The sequence below is a fragment of the Tauraco erythrolophus genome, chromosome 7 (genome assembly GCF_009769465.1).
Source record: "Tauraco erythrolophus isolate bTauEry1 chromosome 7, bTauEry1.pri, whole genome shotgun sequence".
NCBI classification, from domain to species: domain Eukaryota; kingdom Metazoa; phylum Chordata; class Aves; order Musophagiformes; family Musophagidae; genus Tauraco; species Tauraco erythrolophus.
Window position 1 is genome coordinate 462564 of NC_141471.1, and position 23735 is coordinate 486298.

The following is a 23735-nucleotide window of genomic DNA, read 5'->3' on the forward strand; positions in this document are numbered from 1 at the left end:
TATTCCCTCTGTGGTACAGGAGGATGAAGATCCTAACAAAGGTGATCAAAGTCGGTCGATCGATCCAGGTGAAGATAACGTCACAGAACAAACCAACCACATCATTATTCCAAGCTATGCATCTTGGTTTGACTACAACTGGTAAGAAAGTAATTGGGAACTGGGGGAAGACTTAGAGTTTTCGTGGTTCTCTCATAAATCAAGCTGAGCTGAAAGAAGTTACCTTTGTTTAGGGCTAATTCCCGTGTGTGGGTACATCTTTTCCATTGAAAAATCTTTCTGAGCTGATTTGTAGCAGTTTTCAGGTATTGGGAATGAGGAAGAGACGTTCAAACAGCATAGATCTTCAGAGTACCTTCTCAGCATCTTTTGCTTTGCATTGACATTTTACTGTTTTTTTCCCCTCTGCTATGGGAAAATAATTTCTCTTCCTTACTTCCCTAGTGCTTCCACGATCTTTCCTTTTTGTTACCTACTTCTGAATGCTGGTGGCTTTTTATTTTGCTTCAGATCCTGACTTTGAGGATAAGTCACTGATTATTCAGGGAGGATACTTGTTTCAGTTTGGGATCCTCCTTGGAGTCAGAGGTTTGCGGTGTGCTATGACCATATGGCTCACTATAGTAACCCTAATGTTCTCTCTATACTCAAACTTTTGTGGTGTGGGAAGAGAAGCAAGTGATTGTTTGGGAATAAAAATCCCTCTACAAGTTAAACTTGTGTAGTACTTTTTTTTTAATAAAAACTGCTTTGGAAACAGAATCAGGAATAGTGAGTTAGAATCATAGAATCATAGAATGGTTAGGGCTGGAAGGGACCTTCAAAGGTCATCTAGTCCAACCCCCCTGCAAGGAACAGGGATATCTCCAACTAGATCAGGTTGCTCAGGGAGTTGTCTCGAAAGGCTGTCATCTGAGCATGTGTTTTGTCTTGGCTCCAGGAGTTGAGGCACTGTTTAGGCTGGAATCTAAAGATGTGCTGTGGTACCTGAGTGTTAGGAGTCACGTGCAACTTTAAAAAGTGGATAACTTTTGATAGAAGTGAATTAAGGTGGGGTTTGAACTGTGAGTGGTTCAATTCCCAGCTCTGGCAGGCTGTGTTACCTTGAGTCAGTTGCTTAGGCTGTGTCTGTGCTAGTGGCTTGAGTTGACCTAAATCCCCGTAAATAGACCCAGCTGTTCTCTCAGTCCCCGTGGCTCTCCCGCTCCGAGATGATCCTGGAAGCAGAGGAGCCAAGGAACACGGGGTCTGAGTTGATAGGTGCTCTGGTGGCTTTGTGAGCAGAAAAGCTGGCGGTGTGGTTGTGTTACGTGCGCGGGATGAAACGCTCCACTGCTGCGCTTCATAAGGAACTGCGGATCCGCTGTAGCTCAGGAAAGGCAACTTTGTGTAGCTCGAGCCAATGGAGGCTGACTTTAAACCAGGGTAGGTGTATCTATAGTGTCTGTGCTTCGGTTCCTTGTGGGTAAAGTGAAGGTTCGATACTACATCCCTACGGAGAAACTCATGACATCATCAAAAATGATGGCATTTTTGTCATGACATCACTCTTACACTATGCAGTGAAAACCCTCTTAGATATGACATTGTATGCCCTGGATTACACAAAATGACCAATCCCCCCACAATTAAAATGCTTCAGGACCAAATTTCCTTATTTGTGTTAAAATAAACCATATCACTTCCTCCAATGCTTTGTTTAGGAACTAGGAGAATCTGATTTCAGGAGTTTCTGCAGTGCTGGTAGTACATGCAGAATGGAAGATTCTGCTGAAAGAATATTTAAATTCAAGTACTTTTACCTGGAAGATCTATAGAAGGGAAAAAAAAATATGTGTCTGTCAAATAACTAAAGCTGAATTTTCTGTGATCTTTACCTTAGATTATTTTACGCACTGCATAGCACCTCATGTGTCATTAGTTCTTCTCTTCCATATGTTTTTGCTCCATATTTCTCGCTTGGAGTGCAAAGGGGAAGAATTATTTTTAAGACAGTGTTTAGTTGCTCCAAACATCCATACTTTGGATTTTATTTTCCCGATTGACCAGAGAGGTAATAGCTATGTTCTTGAAGCCAGTCAGTCTCCAACCTGACTTGTGAGCACTAGTAATTACTGTAGCTCAAACTCCAGAGTTGGACTCAAACCATGCACTTGCACTCGTGTCTTCTAAGATACTCCCATCTTCTATATACCATCAAAGTTTGGTTTCTCTGAAATACCAGTACTTCGCTGGTTCGCACTAACTAGGTTGGAGAACAGAAGGATGCTTCTGTCGGAGTGCAGAACTCGTGACAGTATGGTTGACAACGGGCTGGTGCTCAACACTTCAGAGTTGAATTAGAGCAGCATTGGGTGCGGAGTTCTGCTTTGATAAATGACTGAATTTTTTGATGCTTTTTTCATAGAATCACAGAATTCCAGAATGGTTTGGGTTGGAAGGAACCTCAAAGATCATCCAGTTCCAACCCCCCTGCCATGGCCAGGGACACCCTCCACTACACTCTCTCAGCAGGTCAAGGGAGGTGATTCTCCCCCTCTACTCTGCCCTCGTGAGACCTCACCTGAAGTACTGCGTCCAGTTCTGGAGCCCCCAACATAAGAACGACATGGACCAGTTGGAGAGGGTCCAGAGGAGGGCCACGAAGATGATAAGAGGGCTGGAGCACCTTTCCTATGAGGACAGGCTGAAAGAGTTGGGGCTGTTCAGCCTGGAGAAGAGGAGGCTCCGGGGTGACCTTATAGCGGTCTTCCAGTACTTCAAGGGGGCCTACAAGAAAGATGGGGAGAGGCTGTTCAGGAGGGCCAGTTGTGATAGGACAAGGGGTAATGGTTTTAAAATAGAGGGAGGTAGATTCAGGTTGGATATTAGGAAAAAATTTTTTACCATGAGAGTTGTAGAACACTGGAACAGGTTGCCTAGAGAGGTGGTGGATGCTCTATCCCTGGAGACGTTCAAGGCCAGGTTGGACGAGGCCCTGAGCAACCTGATCTAGTTGGAGATATCCCTGTTCCTTGCAGGGGGGTTGGACTAGATGGCCTTTGAAGGTCCCTTCCAGCCCTAACCATTCTATGCTTCTACACCAGGTTGCTCAAAGCCCCATCCAACCTGGCCTTAAACACTTCCAGGGATGGGGCATCCACAGCTTCTCTGGGCAACCTGTGCCAGTGCCTCACCACCCTCAGAGGGAGGAATTTTTTTCTTATATCCAATCGAAATCTCCCCTCTTTCTGTTTAAATCCATTGCCCCGTGTCCTGTCACTACACACCCTTGTCCAAAGCCCCTCTCCAGCTTTCCTGTAGCCCCTTTAGGTACTGGAAGGCTGCAGTAAGATCACCCTGGAGCCTTCTCTTCTCCAGGCTGAACAGCCCCAACTCTCTCAGCCTGTCTCCAGAGCAGAGGTGCTCCAGCCCTCCCATCATCTCCATGGCCTCCTCTGGCCCCGCTCCAGCAGCTCCATGTCCTTCTGCTGTTGGGACCCCCAGAGCTGAAGGCAGCACTGCAGGGGGGGTCTCAGGAGAGCAGAGCAGAGGGGCAGAATCCCCTCCCTCGCCCTGCTGCCCACGCTGCTCTGGGTGCAGCCCAGGACACGGTTGGCTTTCTGGGCTACCAGCACACATTGCACATTTTTTAATTCAGCTTTGCTTATTTGATTAAATAAGCAAATTTCAAATGGTCATGCGAGGGTTTCTAAAAAAGAAGGAAAGAAACAAAAACCCCACCAACCTTTGCTAGAAATGTTCTCCTTTGAAACAGTCAGTTGAAAGTGTGCAGAGTACTCTAAGATTATTTAGGATTCAGCCTCTGAATTGTGCATTTTTGTTACAGTATTCATGTGATTGAACGTCGTGCTCTTCCTGAATTCTTCAATGGAAAAAACAAGTCCAAGACTCCAGAAATGTAAGTAAAACACATGAATATAGGCGTGTAAGAGGTTGGCAAGGTAAAGGAGCTTCAGTTTCATGAATCCTGTGGTCACTTCAGCTGTGCATGTGTTAAGCTGATGTTGTCTGTAGGGGCATGAAAGAAAGAAGAAGCATCTGTACAACCATTTCTTGTAGCTTGGTAATGTCTGTGCATTATTGGAGTAGGGGTAAAAGTTTAAGTATCCAAGTGATAGTTAATAATGGTGATGCAGGAAAAATAAAACTAGTTTCTCCCAAGTGATATTGGAACAAGTTCTTGAACTTTATGTGGTACAAAACATGATCATCTTCTAAAGAGATCTGAAAAATTTCATGATACTGTGGAGACTTAATAATCCTCCTTATTTTTCTCTCTCCTCTCATGCCGTGCTATATTTTTGAGAGTCAGGAGTTTTGTGTGTGAGCACTGATCACCGAGTTTGTTGCAGGATGCTGTGTCAGACAAAATCCAAAATGGATTTTGCACAGTTATCTCTGATTTCGTGGTTCCCTGAGCAGTTCATGGGTAATTCTGAAAGTGAGGTGAGGGCTGGAAAATGGATCTTCACAGGTCTGAGATGTAGCTGTGTTTTCAAATATTAGGTAGTCTGATGTAAACGGGAGGGTTGGAGTTGTACACTGCAAGAAGAAAGATATTTTTTTCTTATGTAGCTGTTCCAAACCTTCTAGTGACATTATAATTCTGGAGGTGCCCGTTAATGTAGGTGGAGTTCTCTCAGTTGAATCTAGATTGGGTTTGTACTTATCTCCTGGTGAGATCTGGTATCTACTGCAGAACTTGTGTTCTTCGTTCGTAGCTATGCACATAGAGTTGTTTAAACAGCTTTAACACCTTCCCTGAAGCTGTTTAAAAAAAAAAAAAAGTTAGCTGATGATTGTCTTGAAGTATTGTAGGTTTTTCCATACATCAATTTATTAACTTCTGATCTGACTTGGCAATGTAACAAGATAAGCTGGTGGTTTTGCATCGACTGCTTATCTTCATCTGCTGCAAGGCTTGTGACGTGCGTTAGTAGAAGTACATCTCCCCTTCGGACAGCTCTGGTGTAACAGGAAACTCAGTGATTCGGAGAAAGCTTGAAAGATGATTGATTACAGGAAGATAATCAACATCTGGCTTTTGAACAATGCGCTTGTTTCTATTATAATTATAATCCTAAAACGTGAGAGTTCACCAAAAAAAACCCCAGTCATAAATTTGAACACCGTTGTGTGCTCGTTGACGTGGACAGCGGCACTGGGCGAGTTGTGTCCGCTCTATCTCGGTATCAAATCTTGGTCTGAGTGCAGAGCAGCTTTTGGGGATTTAAAACCAGTTTTTTTGAGTTAACTACTAAACGAAGCATTTGAATTAGCTTCTCAGTACGTTGTTTCAACATCAGCAAAGCTGACCTTATTCCTCGATTCCTTCGCAGCGCAAACGGCAGTGGTAGCATCATCCTGTGTTGCTCTTCCAGCAGGTGGACATGGCCAGCTTCAGAGAGAGTGCTCTTGTCTTGAACCTCCTCTTCTCAGGCATGACTGATGTTCTTGTGAGGCTTCTGAGCTACTCTTGAGATAGAAATTAGAAACTAAGCTTTTTCAGGCTGGAGAAGAGAAGGATTGGGAGACCTTATAGCAGTTGCCCAATGGACAAGGAGGTTACTGAGAAGATGGAGCCAGGCTCATTGTCGAGGTGTGTGGCAGGAGAAAAATAAGTCAAACTAAACCACAGTGAGTTCTGTCTTAAGGGAAATTTTTAACTGAAGAAAATGAAGCACTGGGATGGGGCCCTGGGAATTCAGCAGTATTCTTCCTTGGAGTCTTTCAGGCCTTGCTGGACAAAGTCCTAAGCGACCTGGTCAAAATTCAGTGCTGAGCATGGTTTGAGTAGGAGATTGGCTTTGAGACCTCCTGAGGTCTCTGGCACCCGGGGTGATTTTCAGTCTATAGTCTTTACTTGCAACTTCTCTGCATGTCTGAGTTGCAGAGGTAGCTATAGCTGCGTCGTAGTGATTCCAAAATGTATTTGATCCGAAATGTATTTGATGCTAACTCTGCTCCATCAGTTTTACTATTCTGCATATTTTTGGTTTAGAGTTTCTAGGACTTGGTGTCTAAGACTGCAAACAGACTGAATTGTGAAAAAATGCTCATCTTTCACATTTGCCATTGATGTGGTCATCACGTGTAATCTCGTGCTTCCTTTTTCAATTGACATCAGAACATCAGGTCTCCTGGTACTCATCCGTGAGCTGCTGCTGGTTATTGCCGAAGAGGGAAGCAAATTAAAGACTCCTCCCAATCCTGGAGATGTATTTTTGTTGCCATTTGGGGATTGTAGGAGTAGCATGTGGTCTTGGCTTTGTGTTTTCTTTTTAGCTAAAATAGAAACATTCCTCTGAATGGAAATGTCTTGCCTCCAGCTTAGTTTTCCGGCCAAACACAATTCCGTGTTTCAAAAGCTGACACAAGTTCCTTCTTGTGACACCAGTGCCTGGGGGATGGTTTCTGTCTTAAAAGGGATTTCAACTAAACACTAGTTGACTTACCCTTCTCGCTGTTGACAAGTTTTAGCTGATGGGTCGTGTCATTGTTGAAGACAGACTCCCTTCAGGATAAACTTTAGGGATGTTTCTGTCTTAGGCTTCTCTCTTCACCTGGTAATGTGACCTTAACTAATAAATATTAAACTAATTTCTGCAGCCAAGACCGCTTTAAAGTACCTATTCTTGAGCAGGTGTTGACCTAGTTCTCTCCAGGAGCATTCAAAAATGTTCCTGAATGTTCCTCTATAGAAGCAGCTCCTTTTTTGTTTCTTGCTTACCAAACTTTGAACATGGAGGAGCCCAACACCTACTCCCATAACTTTTTTTCCAGCAAATCTCCTATATAATTTGGTCAGAATGAAGATGTGGGATTTTGGCAGGAATGTGTACTTGCAACATCTGTCTGCTTATGTCTTGTCTGTGAAAGGCATTGATGTTCCATCTCTGTATGATTTCTGCTTTTTGGTTATCAGCTGCTTTTGCATGTGAGACATCCTTGTCTTGACTTTTAGGGCAGATTTAGGTTAGATATAAGAAAGAAATTCTTTACATTGAGGGTGGTGAGGCACTGGAACAGGTTGCCCAGAGAACTGGTGGATGCCCCATCCCTGGCAGTGTTCAAGGCCAGGTTGGATGCGGCTTTGGGCAACCTGGTGTAGTGGAGGGTGTCCCTGCCCATGGCAGGGGGGTTGGAACTGGATGATCTTTGAGGTCCCTTCCAACCCAACCCATTCTATGATTCTATGACTTTTCCAAAGGGAAATCCGCTTATAACGCGTTGTTCTGAACACACCTTCGCGTAGGGTACTCGCTTGTACGTGGCTGGTTGGTTTTGTTCCACCTGAAGAACAGGGCTAGCAATAATTTTATGCTAGTTTATTTTCTTGTGAACAACTTATATTAGGAAGCATTAGTACATTCCAGAAATTTACTGAAAATACTGAAAAAGACTGCGAAGCGATGTCTGCGGTGCAGGAAACGGGCCGAACCCCCAAACCTGCTTACTTGGAATATGGGACTCTCACGAGAGGTCGTTTCTGCTTTAGTTGTTCCCAGCTCGGAGAGTGGGGAGGGCTGTGCTGGCTTCTGGGTTCTTGTCCTCTGCTTTTCAAAGACCTTGTCTTCTCCGTTTTGCTGTTCTCTTACCTTTCCATGTTGATCTTTTTGTGCATTAAAAAGTCCACATGCAGAAACAGTAGCGTTCCATCCAGGGCACTACTTCTGGTTTTCTGCACAGCTTTTTTCCTTCCAGGCTCACAGAGGGGATTGATGAGAATTATTTACCCTGTTGCCATGTGAAAACCAGACCCTAGTAATTTCTTCTGCAGCTAGTAGTCTGTTGAGTGAGTACTTGGTTAGTGACCAAGCTACAGCTGTAGTCACAGAGAGATTTGGAGCGGGGCAAGGATCCATTTTCGGCCTATTTCCACCAAGAATGCAAAGTCTGCCTTCCAGAAACTGAGAAGATACGACCATCTGCCCATCCCTGATCACTGCACGTGTCCCATGTTTGTAGTAGAGCTGCAGCAAAGGCGTGAGAGTAGGTGCTTAACTCTCCCCTTTGTATCACTAGTACTGGAAGAGCAGATGCTTCAAGGAGTTGTCCTGTCTTTTACCTTCTGACACATCTGGTCCTACACTTACTACTGCTGCTTTTGGTTGCAACCATCAAAGTAGCCATTTGAGTTGTGTAATTTTTGAGTTTTACTTGCCCACAACTATTTGCGTGCTTTGTAATCGAAGCGTGCTTCGCTGTGCTGCTCATCTAAATGCAGATAAAATCTAGAATGAAACAACCTGGAAGAGACTGGTCGTATTCAGTATATATATTTATCGTGAAAACAAATTCTACTTACCTCTTGCTTTTGATATGGATTTGTGAATGTCATCAATAAAAATTACCCCTTGCTGTTCGCTTGTCAGCGACACAGGTGTTTGGAGAAGGTGAGTCCTAGAACACGTTCTGAACTTCGTTGGACACCAGTGTTCATGAGCTACGTATCGATTGCCTTTCAGATACCTGGCTTACCGCAACTTCATGATTGACACCTATCGCTTAAACCCTCAAGAGTACTTGACCAGCACTGCCTGCAGAAGGAATCTGACCGGAGACGTGTGCGCTGTCATGAGGTAAAAGCCATGGATCTTCCAGCCACTGCCTTCACTTGAACAAAAATACCTGGGAGCTGCGTTAGGAGTGGAAGTGCTCCGGTGTGACAGCGTAGGCGTGGGCAGTAGCCATCGTGCCGTTGGTTGGCAGACAGTTGCCCCTCTGTAATGGTAACCAGGCTGTTTTATACAGTTCTTTAGTTGGGATACTCTGCTTGCTGAACCGCGCCTGTAGAGTTCGGATCTTAACTTGGGATTATTTAGGGTTTTTTTTTTTCAGAAATTCCAGTTTTGGAGTTCAGTTATGTCAGTTTTATGGTTGGGCAGTGCTCACAGTCCGTACGTTGTCTGCAAACGGTTCCATGTGTGCAGCCCTAGCTTTACTTTGCCTTTGTCCTGAATTAATTAATTTCCTGTTATTTACAGCAAAAAATGTCATGTTTTGTTTTATGCAACGTGCTGAAGCGCAGTCAAGTCTGCACAAAGCTTGTATTGCTGTTTGTGATTAATGAAGGACTGTAGAAGATTCTGGATCTGTTTGATGCAGAAACATAAACTGCCTCCTTTGCTGTCCCCTTTCTGCAGGGTCAAGCATAAGCAAGGCTTTAGTTCTTCAGATTTTAATTTGTCACGTTGTTTCCTAGAGTACATGCTTTTCTGGAGCAGTGGGGTCTCATTAACTACCAGGTGGATCCAGAAAGCCGTCCCATGGCAATGGGCCCCCCCCCTACTCCTCACTTCAACGTGCTGGCCGATACCCCCTCCGGGCTCATGCCTCTGCACATCCGCACGCCGCAGGTGAGCCCCGCACGCCGCGCTCATGCGTGTTTGCCCTAGCTCCACCCAACGTCCTTTAACGTGTCAGTAGAACAACTTGTGCACCATTTGGTGAAATGTTGCCTTTTTTTTGTCCATAGAATGAATCATGGAATGGTTTGGGTTGGAAGGGACCTCAAAGACCATCCAGTTCCAACCCCCCTGCCATGGGCAGGGACACCCTCCACTACACCAGGTTGCCCAAAGCCGCATCCAACCTGGCCTTGAACACTTCCAGGGATGGGGCATCTACAGCTTCTCTGGGCAACCTGTGCCAGTGCCTCACCACTCTCTGAATGAAAAATTTCTTCCTTATATCCAATCTAAATCTCCCCTCTTTCAGTTTAAAGCCATTGCCCCGTGTCCTGTCACTACACGCCCTTGTAAAAAAGTCCCTCTCCAGCTTTCCTGTAGCCCCTTTAGGTGCTGGAAGGTCTCCCTGGAGCCTTTTCTTCTCCAGGCTGAACAGCCCCAACTCTCTCAGCCTGTCTTCATGGCAGAGATGCTCCAGCCCTCAGATGATCTCCGTGGCCTCCTCTGGACCTGCTCCAGCAGCTCCATGCCCTTCTTGTGTTGTCCTTCTTGTGTCTCAACCATCTAGGTTGAGAGTTTCAGGTAGCTGGAATCTCTAAAACAAATCTGCTAGCATTGCATGCAAGTGATACTATGTAAAGTCATCTCTGTAGACTCACGTTCAACTTCTTTGTTCAGTCCGTGTTCTGTTTAACATTGGTCTGAAAACCTTGAGTAGCTTTGAACTCCTGCCCCGCTCACCTTTCTCTTGTAATGTTTGTTCACAGGTTCCAGCTGCTCAGCAGATGTTGAGTTTTCCTGAGAAAAACAAAGAGAAGCCCACTGACCTGCAGAACTTTGGACTTCGCACAGACATTTACTCAAAAAAGACTTTAGCAAAGGCAAGTGTGTTGGGATTTTTTTTTTTCCCTGCAGCTTCTATTAAGGCTTTTTCCTGAAGCGTCCTCCACTAGATGACATTGAGTAATTTATGTTAGTCCTCCATTCCCGTTTTAGAGTTCTTCCGTCTCGACATGGGATGCTGAGATGCCTCACTTATGGTTGTGTTGGAGACCTGATTTTGTAGACACGTGTGCCTATTCCCAGCCAGTCCGTACCGTTGGTCTCCAGACACTGAACTCTTACGTTATTGCGTATTTTACCGGAATGGTTCAGAGTCAACAAACTGTCCCATAATTCAATACAGAAGCTGAGATCTTTCAGCAGGGTCTTTAACTCACCTGTTTTCCAAGTCTGAGCAGGGTTTTCCAGACTGAGGGATCTAGAAAGTTGCTCGATTACGAAAGGTGTCACAGAACCATTGCAGGGGATGTTTTAGCACCATCGTTGCAATCTGTTTGGTTGTATAGGTAAAGTTTTGAGGTACCATTGCACTGGCACTGGTAATTCCATAACCTGTTGCCCTTAACTCCTCCTGTTGCATGTGTGCCTGGTGGTGCTTGGGGGTATTGCAGGAATACCAGTTTGCTGCTCCAGCATAGGCTTCAGACTGGAAGACTGCAGAGTTCTGCTGATGAGTGCCTGCCTTGGGCTGGTATCAGGCTCATTCTCTGTAACTGGTGTTCGTTGTCCTAAGACATCACTATTTAAACCTAAGAGATAACTATTTATACACTATTATTTAAAATATTTATACAGTATTTATCACCTAAGAAATAACTATTTAAAAAAAAAAAAAACAAACAACATAACATGATAGTTCTAGAGATTGTAATTTTTTTATAAAACTTGATTCCATATCACATTTCATGGAGTGGCTTTTTCTTGTAGAGAGGTAAAAATATTCACCAAATTCATAAATCTTTTACTGATTCTAGACTCTGGTTCTGTTTAGGGGCATCTGTAATAATGAATTTGAGCAAATTTGTCTGCAGAAGTTGATTTCTCTGTTTGTTTTATGTGTGTGGCAATTGCTTTTTTGGCTGTTCCTACCAGCCTCTTTGAGAAGCAATCAGCTGCTGGATGACTCACGTTGATGAACGTTCTCTGTGGGTTGATGGTCTGTTTGAAATGCTTCTTGAGATAGGATAGATTTACTTATCCTAAATACATTTTTCCTTTTGCTGTGGTCTCACGCAGAGACATCCAGTCTGGGTGATCTGTCCTAAGCAGGTGACAAGCTGCTTTTGTCTTGATTTGACATGTAATGGGTTGGGGTGTCTGTAATCAGGGAAGGGGAAGTTTTCATCAAGAGCTCTGTAACTTTCAGGAAACCTCAGGAATTAACCATGAGGGAGAGATTTGGGAGCAGCACCTTTTGGCACAAGTGATTGCTAAATTTGCAGATCATCTTGCTGCAATTACTCCGTCTTTTCGGATAGCTCCTCTGACTTGCAAAGGTTTATCCCTTTTTTTACCAAGTTACTGATGAACTTTTAGATAAGTGAACTTTTGTTTGGATCAGCATACACCTCACACAGTCCAGTCTGTGTGCTGTGGAAGCAGAGGCTTGATGGGGGCTGAAGTTCCATCGACAAGAGCCCTATTCTGTTGAGAAAGGTGCCCTGTAAGCTCAGAGAATTCCAGATATGCGCCTGAAATGAGCAATACCTGCGGCTGTACGGCAGCTGGGGGGTTAGATAATTCCGTTATGTCCGTTGGCTGCCGCTCTGTAGAATGCTTTGTGTAAGCTGCTCTCTTCTTGTCTTAACTTTACTGGCCAAACTCAAGCTGACCAGAATGCCATCAGCACTCCGAAGAGTTTTTATTATTTAGGAATATCGTCGTCTCTGTTTGCTGGATGTGCAAACAAAGATAGTCGGGAGCCAGGAGAAAAGGGTACAAACCCACTTTGCTTTAGCTTGGAATAAAAGAGGAGTTGCAGGTGGTTCTGAACATGTTGGGGAGGTGGGATCTGTAATGCCCAGCCTCCGCAGAGGCTGCAGGAACGTGCTCGCCCGCGTGCCGGGGCTCCGTAAGTAAATGGTGTGAAGCGAACCGCTGCGCGAGATAAGCCAGGGTTGGTCAGCTGTAGTAGGGAGGTTGTGAAAGGTACATCTTCCCCTTTCCTTCTTAGTGTTTGCTTCTGGAAAGTTCTGTGCAAAAAGACCTGGGTTTCACTTTTTTTCTCCATCTTTTGTAGAGTAAAGGTGCCAGTGCTGGAAGAGAATGGACAGAACAAGAGACGTTGCTGCTGTTAGAAGTAAGTTCGTGAGGGTGAAACCAAAACATGCTGGATATTACATGCTTTTAAAATCTCCATGTAGGTTAAACAATTTTTTTTTTTAAGTGGATTTAGATGAGAACTGCATGCTTTTACAGAAACTGGAATAGTGAAGCAGGGTGTATAGTGGGAAGCAAGCTCTTGGGACTCGACTGGCATAGCTGGCGGAGGGGAGTGGTTGAGTATCTGCCTTTCTGTTGTGGTTTTGGCTTTTGAATTGGTAGAAGGTTACAGCTCTCCCTCCAAACCATATCTCTTTATTTGACCAGCGTGGCTATGAGAATGCTCGTACTAAAAAGAGATGGCAGTAACATCTGTGTAGTAGAGGGGCTTTGTGTACTTGAAGGTCCAGTTCTGACTTGTTCCTGTCAGCCAGAAATGGAATTATTTAAGAATGTTTGCATCAACTCAAAAACAGATCTTGCAGGGCAGAGAGGTCTTTTCATTAAACAGAAGTGACTAAACAGAATGAAATAAATGCCTTTCAAGTAATGGTTTACTTGCCACTAGGATGAATATTTTGAAATTTTGATAATATTTACAAGTTCCTGGCTGTACCATAGCATCTTAAGCGAAAGTGCTATTATTTGAAGTTCAAATGATTAAGAAACAGATGAGTCTGTTTTCTGTCTCTTGCCACTAACAGAAGCTTTTTATTTGGTTGCCCTTTAGTCCCATACGTCTCCTCATTCCTTTGCCACATAGCTGCACTTGACGTATTCTTTAAGCATTTTCCGAAAGTCTTCGAGAAATGTACCCGAGATGACTCAAATCACATTGGTACTGTAAAAATGATGTCAACGAACTGGTAGCAGGCTGGAATCCAGTCCGTGTTCCCAGATTGCCTGATCTGATGCCCTCGAACCACACGGTAGTTGTCAGGTCTCTTGGTGTTCCAGTCTAGGATGAAAACCACCATGAAGGGCACTGCAGAAGGATGTTCTAGTCTTTCACACTGACATCAGGGCAGCGGGTTTTTTTCATAGTGCTTCATCAGAAGAACAATCTCGGTTGCCTGAAATAATTAATGTGCTGCCACTTCCTATAAAGAAATTATTGCCTATCTAGCTTTCTCTTACAGGAATGTTTTCTTCATGTAGAGGTTGGGTGGTTGATTTTTCTCCTTTTATTTAATTCAGAGTTCTGGTGTAAGAATTCCAGTTTGGGGGATTTTTTTGTGTTTGTTTTTACTTGCAGAGTGAGCTGAAACCAGACTGCAATTACTTGATTGTTCTGGCTTTTTTGTCTTTCCACGTGTCGGTAAACCCATTGGAAAGTTAATTTCATAAGGAAAAGCACAGACAATTGGTCTTGACAGTGCTTGATGGTGCTGAACAATACTTGGCCTCTGTGTGGCTTCTTTTCTGAGCTAGCCAAAGTGCCTAATCAGCAGCATACTCTGATCCAGCCTTCACAGGTATGGAAGTGTGTTTCTCAGACAGCCCAAACAGATATTTATTTATTTGGGTTTATGTTAGGTTGATACACACTGTTTGGCTGATACTTTTCTATTGACACGTGGAAAAATTCTGCTTATAGGGTGAAAACAGCTGAGATGTCTTTCGTGGAGTTCTTGTATGGAGAAATAAGAGTAATATCTCGATATCCTGGCTTCTTTCCTTACTAGTATTAATATTTAAAATTCATTCTTTTATATGTTTGTAGCTTATGGTCATACATAGCAAGTAGTAGCCTAGTGAAATAATCCAGATGTCGTATTCCTTGTTTTAAAAAACAAACCAAAAAACCCCCTAAGTCTTGAGATTGCAATTTTATTTAATGTGAGTTTAAATTAATAATGTTTTTATTCTTCATTCTTCGCGGATTTAACTTATAAATAAATCAGTAAGGAGTATATCAGTTCAAGCATAAGTAATTCAGCTATAACAAGCCAGCTCAGTCCAATTAAATCCTCAGGGTAGCTTTGGGCAAATATATATGCAGTGAAGTTCCAAAGAATAAATCTTATCTAAAATAATTATTGTCCTTTTGCCTGTTGACTGAATAAATTGGGGGGAGGAAATACTGTTTTCCTCCTAGAATCATCTTCCCTGCCACACTGCTGCTCTGTATCCCCACGGAGCACTATTCTTGCATAGTTAAGTGCATTTGCAGCTATTTATAGTAAGGACAACTATTGAGAGAGCTAGTTCATCGAGCAGAAAAATAACAAGCAATGAAGGAGAATGAGGAGGGGAGGAAAAAAAAAAAAAAAAAGAAACCAACCCAACCCCTGCATGGCCATGAAAAGCAAAGCTGATCTTCTGTGCTAGTGTGATTAAAAATGGATAGACAGTGGCACATAACTTACAGCACCGAGATGGTGTTAGGGAGAGGGAAATGAGGGCTGACTGTTGAGTAAAGATTTCCCAAGAGTATGACCCGGTGAACTAAGCACGTTCTTGTTCCTTGAAACACCTGGACAAGATCAGGCAGAGGTGGGGAGAAATAAACACTTGGGGACCGTTGATTCCCACGGGGTGGACCGGGCGGTCTGATATACTCTGTCCTTTGTTCGTTCCCAAACCAAGTTGTTATTTCCATTGAGCTTTCAGAACGCTTTCACGTTGTCTAACTGATGGTCTTCAACAGTTCCCATAATGTTCTTTCCATCTGGGTAAGCTCTGTTAGAGCACAGCGTTCCCATAGTCCGATACTGATCCAGCTAATCTTACACCCAGTGTTTTAAGGGAAGGGAAGGAGCAGGGAACCGGTGACCTTCTGAAGGTATACTGGGGTTTCTTCTCTCCTCCCCACCCAATTTAAGCAGTGACACCTCTCTCAGCTTTGAGAGAGGAAAGCTGAAAACTGCTTTCAGGTGAAGCTTAAACTGCTTTCAGATCCAGGGGCTAAAAAGCTCCACCCGCTGCAGCCAACTGGATCTTTTTTTTCCCTCTAATTTGTTCAGTGCCCGTTGGATCTCTGACGCTCTCGGCTTTAACTCCTCTGTCCTTTTACTCCGTCTTCTTCCACGTCTTTGAAAATGTTACCGAGCTTGCGCTTTTTCCCCAGCTGACCTTCAACATCCACCACATGCCCAAGGGTCCTGTTCAGGTAGATTACTTTGTCTTTGAAGAATTCTCGCAGCTTATGTATCAGCTGCAAAAAAAAATATGAAACGCTTTTCCTCCAGAACTGCTGTGAAGAAAACAGTATGTTTGGAAACTCCTGGATTTTTAAAAAAAAATATTTATTGTTGATGAAAAAGACTGGTTGATGTGTAGTCCTGCAGGCGATTGTCTTCTGAATACACAACCTTCATATATATGTGTGTGTGTGTGTATATATATATATATAGAGAGAGAGAGAGAGAGATAGTAACTTGTTTTGTGGAAATGTCCCTTCCCAGGTTGGGGAGCTCTTAACATATGGCTCAGTTTGTCTTCTGTTTGTCACCAGTAACTCTGCTGAAGCATCCAGCGTACCAACTGTGTGTGCGCTACTCATACATAGAATCCCAGACTGGTTTGGATTGGAAGGGACCTTCAAGATCATCCGGTTCCAACCCCCTGCCATGGGCAGGGACACCTTCCACTACACCAGGTTGCCCAAAGCCCCAACCAACCTGGCCTGCAACACTTCCAGGGATGGGGCATCTACAGCTTCTCTGAGCAACCTGTGCCAGTGCCTCACCACCCTCAGAGGGAAGAATTTCTTCCTCAGATCACATTGAAATCTCCCCTCTTCCAGTTCAAAGCCATTGCCCCGTGCCCTCTCACTCCACACTCTTGTCCAAAGCCCCTCTCCAGCTTTCCTGTAGCCCCTTTAGGCACTGGAAGTTGCTGGAAGGTCTCCCCAGAGCCTTGTCTTCTCCAGGCTGAACAGCCCCAACTCTCCCAGTCTGTCTCCAGAGCAGAGGTACTCCAGCCCTCCCATCATCTCCGTGGCCTCCTCTGGCCCCGCTCCAGCAGCTCCATGTCCTTCTGGTGTTGGGGCCCCCAGAGCTGAAGGCAGCACTGCAGGGGGGTCTCCCGAGAGCAGAGCAGAGGGGCAGAATCCCCTCCCCCGACCTACTGGCCATGTCTGATGTTGGATGTATCCGTGTCGTGATGTCTGACATACAGGCCAACTCTGAGTTCTGCCGTTGTAGAGCTACTTGAGGATATGGTTTAATGGGGATTAGGGATGGTTGGACTCGATGATCTCTAAGGTCTTTTCCAACCTAGAAATCTATGAATCTATGAATCTATGAAAGGTTGTGCATGTGGAAAGCCAAGTCAGTCTTGCGTGTTACCCTGAAGGTTTCCGTTCCTGGTAGTTCTCAGCCTTGTGGGAAAGATTTCAAGTATTGAAAAACCATCAGCTTCATGTTTTTCTGAACGTTCACGCTTAAATGGACATGCTGCTTATTTGGGGAAACTCCGTTGTCGAGAGGAGTTAGTTAGGGAGGGGGGTGATTCCTGTGCCTTCTTAAACTTCTTATACCGGCAAAGAGGTGCCTTAAAGTCCAAGGCAGCCTCTCTGGTAGCCAGCAAGTCAACAAGGACGTATCATAGGGATCTTCCAAGCAATCTAATAGTACCTGCTTCAGATTCTGTTCGTCCTCCTACCCCGGGTATGGCCAAAACTGCCGTGAAGCTACGCAGAAGCTACTTACCTTTGTTGTAGAGGACGTATAGTGTAAGTAAAAAACCAACTTCTTGGCCAAATATGTTAAACTTCAAAATGAAAATGGGATCTGCAACTCAAACAGAAAGGTTTGCTCGTGCCTCTGGCATTAAGTATTTTCAGAAGACATCTGTTACGCCTGCCAGTTGCAGATCCCATTTTCATTTCTGAGTTTTAACATATTTTACCTACATCTCAAATGGCCTGGTACTTTTTCTAGGTGACTGGACCATAAATCGTCTCAGTAATGTAAAAGTTAATGATTTAGGATACTTCAGCATTTATTTTACACTATCCAAATGCTTAACTAAGCTAGTTTTCAGGAGGAAAAAAAAAAAGCTTGTTAAGGGATAATATTCTCTTCAGCTGCTGCTTTGGGTTTTTACAGTACTAATTTGTTAGTTTTTCAAAAACCACTGCGGGGACTTCAGGAGCTCGTTACTGAACATTGTTAAGAGTTTTCTGAATTAACTTTCAAAGTGACTGAAATTCTGAATTGCAAAATCTTTGATTTAATCCAGAATTTCTTACTTTATCGGGTGGCTTATTTACATAATAACGATTTGTTAACCTGAATGCATAAAAAAAATCAGACTGGTTAACAGTTGCTAGGAACTAATATTTTCTGGCCATGATATAGAATGTGCTTTCCTTTTTTTTTTTTTTTTTTTTTATTTCCCCCTGTTATATTGGTTTGATGCTCTTAAATTTTCATAACATCTGTTGGATCTGAAAACTGGACTCCACCAGCATAGGTGTTGTGTATGTATATGAAATAAATACCATTTCTGCCCCAAACTTAGTGTGTTAGGACACAAATTAGAGAGCACAGGAGTGTCCTCACGGGAAGTAGTTACGGGAATTAAAAGAGGTGCTGAGATTCGGTCGGATAAGCAAACTTATTCCTCTGTAAAGCTTTACGTGTGAAAGCAAAACGGGGAAACGCGAACTATGCAAATATTATTAGTAAATCTCAAATCTTCTGACAATTCTTTTTGATATAGCAACAGCATAAAACTCGTGTGATGATCACTGCAGTTTAAATTTAGCTGCTGTCCCAGTGAGATGTTCATATTTCTTATGCAGAATAATTTTGCTACCGAAAAAAAAAATGGTTTTAAATAGTTGTCTGATCCCGATTTATTGTTCCATCATGGAAATAAGTAGTATTGAAAATGTTTCTGCATAAAGTAGAGGGTTTTTCCCCCCGGAGCAGTCAATGTACATACAATGATTTCCATCTTCCGCAGGCTCTGGAGATGTACAAAGATGACTGGAACAAAGTCTCGGAGCACGTCGGGAGCCGTACCCAGGACGAGTGCATTCTGCATTTTCTGAGACTCCCGATCGAGGACCCTTACCTGGAGAACTCCGATGCCTCCCTGGGCCCGCTGGCGTACCAGCCCGTGCCCTTCAGCCAGTCCGGCAATCCGGTGATGAGCACAGTCGCTTTTCTGGCGTCGGTGGTGGATCCCCGCGTGGCATCAGCCGCGGCGAAGGCTGCTTTAGGTGTGGGTTCACCCCAGCAATTTTTGTCACTCTGTCTTTACGACTTTGCTCTTTTGCTCTTGCAACCAGCTGGTTCTGGAGTTTCGTCAGGGTGGATAATAAGTTGTAAAAATAAATGTACATTTGTATAGAAAGCAGATCTACTGATATGCATTTTTGTGATCTGTTGTTCCTGAACCTGCCAATTTGCAGGCAGGTTAGAATAGCACTTGGATGGCACTGAGTGTCTGACAGGGGCTTGTTCTGCCCTTCTGTGCTCGTTGCTGTTAACAGCGTTTGCAGGCATCACCGGGTCGGTGTTACGGTGCCCGCTGTCCTTAGTGTAGCTATGGGCTACATGCACAGTGCTAAACTGTCCTGTTCTGCTCGTGTGAAATTATCTGCCAGTTACTTGTGTCCCGTGAGAAACGTCATGAAAGAGTTCCTTTCACTTTTCTCCTTATTTTTCCACATAAAAGACAACGTTACATAATTGGGAAGAGACTCTTTTAACTACCATAGAATCATAGAATGGTTTGGGTTGGAAGGGACCTCTAAGATCATCTAGTTCCAACCCCCCTGCCATGGGCAGGGACACCCTCCACTACACCAGGTTGCCCAAAGCTCCATCCAACCTGGCCTGGAACACTGCCAGGGATGGGGCAGCCACAGCTTCTCTGGGCAACCTGTTCCACTGCCTCACCACTCTCAGAGTGAAAAATTTCTTTCTTATATCTAACCTAAATCTCCCCTCTTTCAGTTTAAAGCCATTACCCCATGTCCTATCACTACACGCCCTTGTAAAAAGCCCCTCTCCAGCTTTCCTGTAGCCCCTTTAGGTACTGGAAAGCTGCTATAAGATCACCCCGGAGCCTTCTCTTCTCCAGGCTGAACAGCCCCAACTCTCTCAGCCTGTCTCCAGAGCAGAGGTGCTCCAGCCCTTGGATCATCTTCGTGGCCTCCTCTGGACTTGCTCCAGTAGCTCCATGTCCTTCTTGTGTTGGGGACTCCAGAGCTGAACACAGCATTCCAGGTGGGGTCTCACGAGAGCTGAGTAGAGGGGCAGAATCACTTCCCTCAACCTGCTGGCCACGCTCCTTTGATACAGCCCAGGACACGATACCACTTTTGTGAGCGAAAATCAACTACCTAATGTGAAAAGAAAGAACTTAGATATTTGAGAATTCACTTTGTCACGAGATTCACCTGCGCATTGATCAGAGAAAATCGTAACTTTTAGTTTGCCTTGAAACCCTCGCGATGTAACGTTTTCTGTGTCGTTTTTAACAGAGGAGTTTTCTCGGGTCAGAGAGGAGGTGCCACTGGAGCTCGTTGAAGCTCACGTGAAGAAGGTACAGGAAGCAGCAAGAGCCTCTGGGAAGGTGGATCCAACGTACGGACTAGAGAGCAGCTGCATTGCCGGAACAGGTCCTGATGAGCCGGAGAAAATCGGTAGGCTGTCCGTCAAAACGCAGGAAGTTCTGCAGATTGGGTTCCTTAGGCATTTTTTAGCAATTTTTTTCCTACTCTCGCTGCATGGAAGGGCCGTTGCTTGGGATGCTCAGAGTTGAACGGGCAAAAACGCCGGAGCAGAACGCTTCGTGCCCGTTGTGTGGGTGTTAGAGCAGTTAGATGGCGCTGCCTTTCTAGCATGATAGCTGCAATAAAGCAAACAGTTTTAGTGGCTCTTTGTATATGAATCCATAACGTTATATATCCCACCTTTTGGTAACCAGTTTTAAGTCCGGTACTCCGAGTACATCGCTAACCGTGGTGGTAGCAGACGAGGAACAACTTACTGAATGGTGGACTGGTACCCAGTAACGCCACGGTTCTTGGCTCTGGTCGTTGTACATTACACAGCCGTACTAACAGGCTCTTGTTTTAGGGCTCGGTGTCAATCGAGCTGTTTTCTGGAGTATTCAGCAGAAACTTGTCTGAAGTCTGTTACCTGAAACTGTGACAGTTGCAAATTTATTTATTAGGGAAAGTAAAAGCCTATGTTGTGAGAACTCCCTGTGAAGTGAAATCACTGTTTAACCCCTTCCTGTTTGACTCTATTTTGGCTCCCCAACAGTAAAATAGGCGCTCACGTTTCACTACGTCCCTACTGACTTTCACCTCTTGAGTTTGGTACGGATCTACCGACTTGTCTGTAGGCCTTTAATTTTCTCTCCTGCTTGGTTGGCTGCTGTTTTGTTCAGCTTATCACAAATGATTTCAGTGAATTTAGTGACTGGATATTTAAAGGCACCTATGGCTTTGGGTAAAACTGAGCAGAGTGTAATCTAGATTGGCTGGAGGGTTTGATTTGGGCTGTGCTTGTGCATCTTGTAGTTGACCAACTGTCACCCCATCTAGAGACGTGAGCAAGGTGCCGGGTTGTGTGATGGGGTCATAAGGGACCGGTGTGTTCCCGTGCTGTTCCGTTACCGGCTGCCAGTCACGCAGGTGAAGATGTACATCTACTGTTTGTGGGACTGAATGCCCATTGTAAAACCACACTTTTAAATTAGATTTTAAAAATACCACTTCACTCACGAAGGTATTTTTTAAGTAGAAAAGAAGTTAACAGACGACTCAGTCCTCCTGTTGCGTTTTTCAGTTTTACACTCAGTGGGACAGACTTGATGGGAGGCAGGTCAGTGCTTTGGGAAGACGTGGAGTATGTGCTGGAAGGGGAGCACTGGTGTCTGGAATGTCTGCTTCTCCCCGTTCTGCAGTGCCGTGTTGCGCAGAACCGACAGCAAACATCGCAGCCCTGCTTTTGTTTTCCGATCTACTGCAAAACAAATCTACGCGTTATTCCATCCGCGACTAAGTTGGATGCTGATTTTAAAATAAGCTCAGCTTCAGTTAAGTTTTTCTTCCTGGGTTTTTGGTTTTCCATATTGTCCAAGTACGGGCTTCACTGTTGCACGTACGTGTTAAGGGCCTCTGTAGCACGTGTGCTGCTTTGAGTCTTAATTCTTAATCCCGCAGCACGACCGCGGAGGTTTGCCATTGCCACATCGCTGGTGACGTCACTAGTCTGTAGGTTAGCCCTTTCTCTAGGAGAATTTGCACACAAGTTGCAGATAGAGATTCTGAGGTGCTTGTCACTTAATATGGGGAGTTGGGAAGCAGATGACCAGAGCATGATGGTTTCTGAATGAGCTGCGTGGTGAGTTCCATAAGTAACGCTGCCCTCTTATAGTTAATGCGATTTGTATTGGGCTGTGACTAATGGAATAAATTAGGACAACAGCAGATGGTTCTCCCTGGGGGAGCTGCTCAGCAAGAGTGAACTGGGTCACTCCACAATCTGCGGTGCCTTCCACCTCCAAAACAGCTTTGCACCGCAGGGCTCGGGGGAATCCATAGCGTGCACTTGCAGAGGTGTGGTTGGTACGTTGAAGTACAGTGTTGTGGTGTGCGACTGCTGAAATGGAGCTGTGCTTTTGCGTGGCTAGACCTGAAGTTTTCTATCTGAATGTCACTATAGATATCTAAAAATATCTACTTGGGGTTCATTACTATAATTAAAGTTCATCAGTCGTTATGTTTTAGAAATAATAGAATCATAGACTGGTTTGGGTTGGAAGAGACCTTCAAGATCATCCAGTTCCAACCCCGCTGCCATGGGCAGGGGCACCCTTCACTACACCAGGTAGGTGGTGTAGCCCCTTTAGGTACTGGAAGGCTCTTAGGTCTCCCCGCAGCCTTCTTTTCTCCAAGCTGAACAACCCCAACTCTCTCAGCCTGTCCTCAGAGAATGTAATACTAAATCATGGCTCCATAATAATTGAAAAACTCTTAATATTGGTGAATTACAGTCAATGTAGAATGCAAAAGGGGAAAATATGACTGGAACAGGTTACAGGAGCTGATGTTAGTATCAAAGAACCTCCTCTTTTAAGTCTTCGTTGTTAGTTTTTCTAAAAGCTGATGGTGGTTCCTTTTGAATTGATGTAGTCAGGCTTCAGTAGAGTTAAGAGGAGACTCGAGTGGTTCGGATGCTGTGGTAAGTGTGGCAGACACCTCTGCTCTGGAGACAGGCTGAGAGAGTTGGGGCTGTTCAGCCTGGAGAAGAGAAGGCTCCGGGGTGATCTTCTAGCACCTTCCAGTACCTAAAGGGGCTTCAAGAAGGCTGGAGAGGGGCTTTGGACAGGGGCGTGTAGTGACAGGACATGGGGTGATGGCTTTGAACTGGAAGAGGGGAGATTTTGATGGGATCTGAGGGAAAAATTCTTCCCTCTGAGGGTGGTGAGGCACTGGCACAGGTTGCCCAGAGAAGCTGTGGCTGCCCCATCCCTGGCAGTGTTCCAGGCCAGGTTGGATGGGGCTTTAGGCAACCTGGTGTAGTGGAGGGTGTCCCTGCCCATGGCAGAGGGGTTGGAACTGGGTGATCATAGAATGGTTTGGGTTGGAAGGGACCTTCAAGATCATCCAGTTCCAACCCCCCTGCCATGGGCAGGGAAACCCTCCACTACACCAGGTTGCCCAAAGCCTCATGATCTTTGAGGTCCCTTCCAACCCAGAACGGTTCCTTCCAGAATGGTTTTTCTGTGATTCTTTTTCTTTTTTTCTTTTTTTTTTTCTTTTGCTTTCCAAGATAGTGCCCCACTGTAGGTTATCGAGTATGGTAGGTGAGGATGCTCTGCATTTTTTTTACTAAAAACAAACTGAGGAGAGCAAACAAGGCATCCTGGCTCTTCAGGCTAGTGATTAAGCTCCAGAGAAGGGAAATACTCAGTACGCCCATGATACTTAGTTTCAATTAAGTCTTCGCTGAGTATGTGTGCTTCTTAATGGCTTTCCAAAGGCCATGAGCTACACTGGCTGCGTGCGTGTGTCCCGCAGGAAGCAGGCTCGAAGTGCCTGTACTGGAGGCACCTTTAGGTGTTACTGTAACAAGCATTTCACTGGAAGTATTTCCACCGACAGAAGAGTGTGGATGCTTCAAGCTGTAGCTCTTCTGTGACAGCAGGCACTGAGGGAACAGTGGTCTGATTTACTGGCTCCACTACAACCGTAAGCGATTTAAATGGATGGTAAAATTTAACGTTTTGTGGATGATTTTG

The 23735-nt window shown here is 44.6% G+C and overlaps 1 protein-coding gene across 2 annotated transcripts in view; it reads left to right on the forward strand.

Moving 5' to 3' along the window:
* Window positions 1–23735, forward strand: part of SMARCC1 (SWI/SNF related BAF chromatin remodeling complex subunit C1) — a 100834-nt gene that overhangs the window by 36878 nt on the left and 40221 nt on the right. For both annotated transcript variants that reach the window (XM_086614436.1, XM_086614435.1), the window contains 8 exons: window positions 20–141; window positions 3830–3901; window positions 8472–8585; window positions 9209–9362; window positions 10181–10294; window positions 12496–12555; window positions 18435–18693; window positions 19963–20124. In XM_086614436.1, the coding sequence (XP_086470562.1) occupies window positions 20–141; window positions 3830–3901; window positions 8472–8585; window positions 9209–9362; window positions 10181–10294; window positions 12496–12555; window positions 18435–18693; window positions 19963–20124 (1057 nt within the window). The remainder of the gene's footprint in view (window positions 1–19; window positions 142–3829; window positions 3902–8471; window positions 8586–9208; window positions 9363–10180; window positions 10295–12495; window positions 12556–18434; window positions 18694–19962; window positions 20125–23735) is intronic.